General features: G+C 48.8%; 2 protein-coding genes across 6 annotated transcripts in view; one reads left to right on the top strand and one right to left on the bottom strand.

Moving 5' to 3' along the window:
- Positions 1-284: 284 nt before the first annotated feature.
- Positions 285-1,871, bottom strand: LOC104667997 (translation initiation factor IF-2-like). The gene has a single exon (XM_010370599.1). The coding sequence runs from the start codon at positions 983-985 to the stop codon at positions 662-664; it is 324 nt and encodes a 107-aa protein (XP_010368901.1). The 5' UTR covers positions 986-1,871; the 3' UTR covers positions 285-661.
- The window catches only part of TSC22D2 (TSC22 domain family member 2), a 65,908-nt gene continuing 59,406 nt past the window's right edge, over positions 519-7,020 (top strand). For 4 of the 5 annotated variants that reach the window (XR_004056836.1, XM_030928831.1, XM_030928832.1 and 1 more), the window contains exon 1: positions 1,514-3,506. Coding sequence is in view for 4 of the 5 variants with exons in the window: in XM_030928831.1 (XP_030784691.1) it covers positions 1,549-3,506 (1,958 nt within the window). In the remaining variant the exon portion in view is untranslated. Of the gene's footprint in view, positions 3,507-7,020 lie in introns of all 5 variants that reach the window. The other variant, XM_010370600.2, reaches the window with a different exon arrangement.

Raw genomic sequence — 7,020 nt, 5'->3', positions numbered from 1 at the left:
CGACAATGGTCAACATTTATTTTCAGAAGTTTTAAAGTGATTTAGTTCTTTCAGCCGCATCTCTCTTTATCCCATCTAAGTTTTCCCCAGCCCCCATTCCTATCGCCCTCGTTTCACTAAGATTTTGCTAAACATTAGACACAAGCACATGACCTCCAGTCTTCCAATGTCTCGGAACAAACCGACGTAAAAACATCTGATTAGTTCCATTGTAAGCTTCGCTAGGCTTGGAATTTAAAAATTGTCTTTAGCTCGTCAATTCTTAAAGAACCTTCAACACAAAATTTAAATTTAAAAATTTTTAAATAAAGAAACCGCTCCCTTTTTTAACCTTTAGCTCCGCCCATTGACCCCCCACCCCAGGTTCCACGCGATACTGCAGGAAACCGGAGGGGGCGGAGCGGTGACGTCACGACGCCGGTGCGTCACGGAACGGCGGCGGCTGCGGCGCTGGCGGTGGCTGCGGCAGCGGCGGCATTTTAATCGGCAGCGGCGGCGGCAGCGGGGCTGCTGCTTCTCCCAGCATCCCTGGCGCGGCCATTTCAGCCCCATCTTGGCCCAGCGGAGGGAGCTGCAGCCGCCGCTTCAGCAGTTTGAATTTCAGTTTCTCCGGGGTTTAGGAATTGGGCGCACCGAGGAGGAGCCGAAGAAGCCACCACCGCTACCTCACACAGCCGGGGCGCCTCCGCTCCCGTGCCAGCGGTCTGCCGCCGCCGCCGCCGCCCCTCTCTGAGAGAAGCCGCGAGGGGAGGCCGAGACCGCCGTCGCCGCCCGCCCGCAGGGGTGGTTCCCCCTGTAAGGGGAGGACCGAGCCGGCTTTCCCCTCCCCCAGAGCGGGTTTCCGCCAGAGACAGTCGACATGTCCCTGGGGTTGAGCTCCGGCTAGAGCCGGGGAGGGAGGGCCGCCTGCCCGCGCCGCAGCCCCACCGCCCGCCGGCGGACCTTCAGCCAGCCCCGGCCCGCGGCTCCCGGCTGAATCAGGCATCTCCGACTCCGGACTCGCCACTCCTTCCCTCAGTCGGAGAGCCCAGCGCTGACGCCGGCACCGGCCTGAGGAGCCCGAGCGGGGCAGCACCGCCCCTCACGCCGCCGCCGCCACCGCCTCCTCCTCCTCCTCCTCCTCTTCGCCCTCCCACTCCCACCCCCAGCCAAGGCCTGCTGACCGCGCCGAGCGCCGAGCTGGACTGACCACGGCTGCCCGGAGACGGGAGAGGAAGCAGCCGGCCCGCCCCTGGGTTCGCGCTCTCGCCGCCTCTGAGGGAATTGAATTGAGGCGCCGCGGCTGCGGGAGCTGAAAAGGAAGGAGGAGCCGCCGCGGGACTGAGACGGGGCCAGAGCCGAAGAGACAGACATAGAGAAGGAAACGAGGAGGAGGATGTCTCACCGGGCGACCAGCGCCTGGATCAGCTCGTGACTCTTACAGCGGCGGGCCTCAGACCCCAGCGCAGACTCGGACTTTTGTCTTTGGGGGCCGTGCTCTGCCCTCCCTGGTTTCCGGCAGGACCCGGAGGAGTCGGCGTGCCTCTCTGCCCTCCAGCCTTCTTCACCATGTCCAAGATGCCGGCCAAAAAGAAGAGCTGCTTCCAGATCACCAGTGTCACCACGGCCCAGGTGGCCACTAGCATCACCGAGGACACTGAGAGCTTGGACGACCCGGACGAGTCACGTACAGAGGACGTTTCCTCCGAGATTTTCGACGTCTCTCGGGCCACGGATTATGGCCCTGAGGAGGTCTGCGAGCGCAGCTCTTCCGAAGAGACGCTTAACAATGTTGGGGATGCGGAGACTCCCGGGACCGTATCCCCAAACCTCCTTCTGGATGGGCAGCTGGCAGCGGCGGCTGCTGCTCCCGCCAACGGAGGAGGAGTCGTTTCGGCCCGGAGCGTGTCTGGGGCGCTCGCCAGTACCCTGGCGGCAGCCGCCACTTCGGCCCCCGCCTCAGGAGCACCCGGCGGCCCCCCGGTCGCGGGCTCATCCGCCGGGCCAGTGACTGCAGCCCCATCTCAGCCTCCCACCACTTGTAGTTCCCGTTTTCGCGTGATCAAGCTGGACCACGGGAGCGGAGAGCCCTATCGACGCGGCCGATGGACGTGTATGGAATACTATGAGCGGGATTCAGACAGCAGCGTCCTGACTAGATCCGGGGATTGCATTAGACACAGCAATACTTTTGACCAGACTGCGGAGCGGGACAGCGGCCTGGGCGCCACCGGAGGGTCGGTGGTGGTAGTAGTGGCCTCCATGCAGGGAGCGCACGGGCCCGAGTCGGGAGCTGACAGCTCCTTGACTGCTGTGTCACAGCTACCCCCGTCGGAGAAAATGAGCCAGCCCACTCCGGCCCAGCCGCAGAGTTTTAGCGTTGGGCAGCCACAGCCGCCGCCGCCGCCCGTAGGTGGGGCTGTGGCTCAAACCTCGGCTCCGCTGCCGCCGTTCCCTGGAGCCGCGACCGGGCCGTCGCCAGTGATGGCAGCCGCGCAGCCCAGCCAGCCCCAGGGAACGGGGCCCGGGGGACAGACTCTGCCGCCGACGAATGTAACCCTGGCGCAGCCGGCTATGTCCCTGCCTCCGCAGCCGGGCCCTGCAGTCGGCGCTTCTGCTGCGCAGCAGCCCCAGCAGTTCGCGTATCCTCAGCCTCAGATACCGCCCGGACATTTGCTGCCCGTCCAGCCCTCCGGCCAGAGTGAGTACCTGCAGCAGCACGTGGCCGGCCTGCAGCCGCCAAGCCCCGCGCAGCCCTCATCCACCGGCGCCGCAGCGAGCCCCGCCACGGCGGCTAGCCTTCCCGTGGGCACTGGCCAGAATGCCTCCTCGGTGGGCGCGCAGCTTTTGGGCGCATCTTCCCAGCCCAGCGAAGCCATGGCCCCCCGGACGGGACCAGCGCAAGGTGGGCAGGCCGCGCCATGTCAGCCGGCTGGAGTGCCCCCGGCTACTGTGGGAGGCGTGGTGCAGCCGTGCATGGGTCCTGCCGGGGCTGGGCAGCCCCAGTCCGTGCCTCCGCCGCAGATGGGTGGCAGTGGTCCGCTGTCAGCCGTACCTGGTGGCCCTCACGCCGTGGTGCCCGGAGTTCCAAACGTGCCTGCAGCCGTGCCCGCTCCAAGCGTGCCTAGTGTGTCTACCACTTCTGTTACTATGCCAAATGTACCCGCGCCTCTGGCCCAGTCTCAACAGCTGAGCAGCCATACACCAGTCAGCAGGAGCAGCAGCATAATCCAGCACGTTGGGCTGCCCTTAGCGCCAGGCACACACAGTGCACCAACAAGTCTACCACAGTCTGACCTAAGCCAGTTTCAGACTCAGACCCAACCTTTAGTCGGGCAAGTCGACGATACTAGAAGAAAATCAGAACCCCTACCTCAACCACCACTTTCTCTCATTGCTGAAAATAAGCCTGTTGTGAAGCCGCCTGTTGCAGATGCCCTGGCAAACCCCCTTCAGTTAACACCTATGAACAGTCTGGCCACCTCTGTATTCAGCATAGCTATTCCTGTTGATGGTGATGAAGACAGGTATGGAAATCTCTATTTTAAATATTTGATAGAAATGCTTGGCCAACATTGTAGCTTAGGATGCAACTTTGGGAGATTTGTTGTCAACTGAGGCCCTTAGCATTTTTAAATACAAAATTTAGTGTTTGGTAAAATTGATTTAGATTGCTGATGTCAAAGAGTGTAATGAGCGTATTGGTCATGTCACAGTTGTTTAAAAGCACTAAAATGGGTCAGGATGCAACATTGTTTACTCAAAAAAAAGTGAATTTAAGCTTAATCCTTACCATTTAATGGTGGTAGCTAGTATGTTATGCTCCCATAGAATTGTCCTTTTCTTACATATCAGTCACACTCGAACACTTAAGGCAGAGAGATTTGTCAGTGTGAGTTCTGAGGCTGAGACATAATATTACTTACAAGTTTTCCTTTCTGGAAAACCAGAAGGCCCTCTAGTGAAAAAAAAAAAAAAAAAAAAAAAAAAATATCCATGTGAAGAATCTCCTCCAGTGTATCTGGAAAGGCTGGAGACATAGTGGTGAAATGTCAAACCCGGCTTTGAAGATCATACTTAGTTCAGCCTTTTGATTAAAGAAGGTACACCCAGAGACTTCTCTAAGATACTTTTTTTTGTTGTTAAGTAAAAACTGTACTGGAAAGATGTTCTTACCTTCCATCAGTCTATTTACTATAGGAAAGAGAGGTTGAGATCGATCCTTCAACTGTAGTGAAAGCTATAGTTCTTGAAATTTAAGAGTAATTTTTTAATAAAAGTGTAAATGTTAATAACTGGCTCCCTGTATTTAGGGATGCTTTTTTAATGGCCTAAATAAGAATTGGTGTATTGCTACACCAATACCACAACAGCTGATGTTTGGTTATGGTTTAATGAGGATTTTTGTGGTTTTGAGGAAATGTCACATGTAAATTTGACATACATATTGCAAATTTTTAAAAGCTGACTTGTTGCAGTGTTTTAAAATTATATTTTAAAATTATAGAAAAAGTTTCACGAATTTCACAGACATTTCTTTGCTGGGGTTTTTGTTTAGCGAGAGGCTAATTTTAGGTGTTTTTAAAAGATGAAAACTGGTATTACGGATTTCCAGAATAATGAGTGTGTGGAAGAATACAATGACATATATGTTAAAGCTTTCTCTTTCTATGGTTTCTTCTGAGTTCCTTCACGTTTCTTAACCCCCCATTTCTAATTAGCCTTGTATTTTTGTTATATACTTCTGTTGGTTTGAAAAATACTCACTGAAATTCATTCATCTTCTCTGCTTTTTGTAATTCAAAGTTCATCTTTTTTTTGTAGGTGACTTACTTATGGGGAGTCTTTCTTCACTTGAGAACGCTTAGAGAACACCACGTGTCCATAAGTGCACTCAGCTAGCTAGTCATTGAGAAATTTTGTGTCGATAGGACTACCAAGTAAACTGATTCCACAAGCCACTCAGAAAAATCTGTCTACTTTTTATAGTTGTTCCCATTGTCATACACAGGGACACACCTGTAACACAGATTGAGTTTATTTTTTTGCCTTTGGTAATAATCAACAGGCATCTTCTCTTTTCTAGCTGCCACAAGCCAATTTTTTCCTGATAAGTTGGCAAATAACCTTTTCTTTCCTCTGTTCCTGTATACTGCCCCATATCTCTTAAAGAAATGATGACTGGTTTCCTGACCTACCCCACTTTCTATACACACACACCCCTCCACCCAAGAATGCACCCAAGAATGCAGATTACGTTTTCCCTCCTCTTCACACCTCTCAGTTCACAGCATACATACTTAGGTTCCTCAGAACTTTAGTATGATGATAAGGCATGAAGCAGATAGTTCTGTTGATAGATGGAAATTGAAATGTATTCTTTAGGGTATGACATCAAAAATGCATTTATTTTTCCTCTTATTGTGTTAACAGTTGGTAATCTGAAGAATCTCATTTCCAAATTTGTGAATGTTTGAACTACAGATACCGCTGTATCAGTGTTCTTATCAATTGCAACAGTTAATTCAGTTCAGGGGTTTTGATGTATGTGCAGTCCTATTTTAAACATGACACTTACCGCCCTCACCCCAATCATTTAAAATCTACATTGCTTACCAAATGTTCATTTCTAATTTTTGTTATAGTCTTTCATTGGTTTTTAACTTGACATGTTAGTTTCCAAGATGTAATCTTACACATTTGACTGTTTTGTCACTGGTCCAACATACCTGGTGAAGGAATAAATCCATTAAGTAGAAATAGTTGGGGTTTTTTTGTTTTGTTTTGTTGTGTTTTAATAGAAAGCCTTAGTAAAAAACAGGGCATTTTAAAATTTTGTGTTTGAAATTAAATAACAGTTTTCCAGGCATATGTTTAAATTACTGAGATGAGTACTTTTGAGGAGGCTACTATCTTAACTGAAAAATTTAATTTTAATGTGATTTTGGGTTACCGCCTTAAAATCTGCATACAGTTTTATATGTAGTCATTCAAATTTGAAATAAAACCAACTGGAGTGAGAGGTCTTGAGTAATTACGATTTAAACTTTGCAAGTAGTTTGACAAATTTCAGATCCTAAGGAAATATTTGTAAATAAGATGTATGCTTTTTTAAAAAAAAAAAAATTAGGACTTTAGTAAACAGTCTATTTCTTTGAGAAAAGGAAGGAAAATGCGAAATTAAAAAGATTGAGGTGGTTTAGGTTGATACATTGAAAACTCTATCTTGAGATTTTGGTTCCACTACCTAATACAAAGCTCTATATTGGCTTAATTTTTGAGATCATTTAGAATTAAAGAACCAGGCCTTATAGTAATACATCTTAATATTATCACACCTTTAAAAGGCTGATGGTTGTATATGCAGAAGGTTCTCAATTAGTATTGCCTATTGACTCTACGTTAATTACCATAAAGTTTATCTTTCTGGCCATTTTCATTAGAAAGGTTTATGGTCAGTTGTTGAGACTTTTCAAATTGATTTTGTGTAAACTGATGGATGTAATGGTTGAAAATACAATTCTTAAATGTGTAACTCCTTTTATAGTGAACTTTACAAAACTTGTTTAAATTGCATACACACTTAACAGTCTCCTATAAATGAGAGGAGGTCCAAAGTATTACTGGCCCTTTTGGAAAAGGACTACAGTACAGATCACTTTCCATAGATAGCCGACCAGTGTGAACTCTGTAGGCCGCATTCCAGGAACTCTTATGAATGGCTGCAATTGTGAGCTGTCATCTGTGGCCAAAAGACTGTTGAAAACCTGATTCTAAGGATCCTTTGGTGGCAGATATTTCTATGTCTTGTTAATGGTTTTGTGTGGTTTGCTAATGACCACTGATAAAGTATTATACATTGTGAAAGTTAAGTGGTATGTCCTGGTATGTGCCATAAATACACATTTTGTTTGTACACTTATATATATTTTAAAATTCTGCCTTTTTTTTACTTGAAGTTTAAGTGAGAGGATTACATAAATGTATACCAGGAGGCAGAACTGTCTCAATCTTAGACCTCTGTTACATGAAAGTCTCACT

This window comes from Rhinopithecus roxellana, chromosome 1 (genome assembly GCF_007565055.1).
Source record: "Rhinopithecus roxellana isolate Shanxi Qingling chromosome 1, ASM756505v1, whole genome shotgun sequence".
Classification (NCBI taxonomy): domain Eukaryota; kingdom Metazoa; phylum Chordata; class Mammalia; order Primates; family Cercopithecidae; genus Rhinopithecus; species Rhinopithecus roxellana.
The sequence above is the reverse complement of the archived record's forward strand: the minus strand, read 5'-3'. Positions and strand labels throughout refer to the sequence as shown.

What these genes read in the sequence shown, in the direction of transcription:
- LOC104667997 (XM_010370599.1), bottom strand. Translation starts at nt 985, where the DNA reads ATGCCTGATTCAGCCGGGAGCCGCGGGCCGGGGCTGGCTGAAGGTCCG.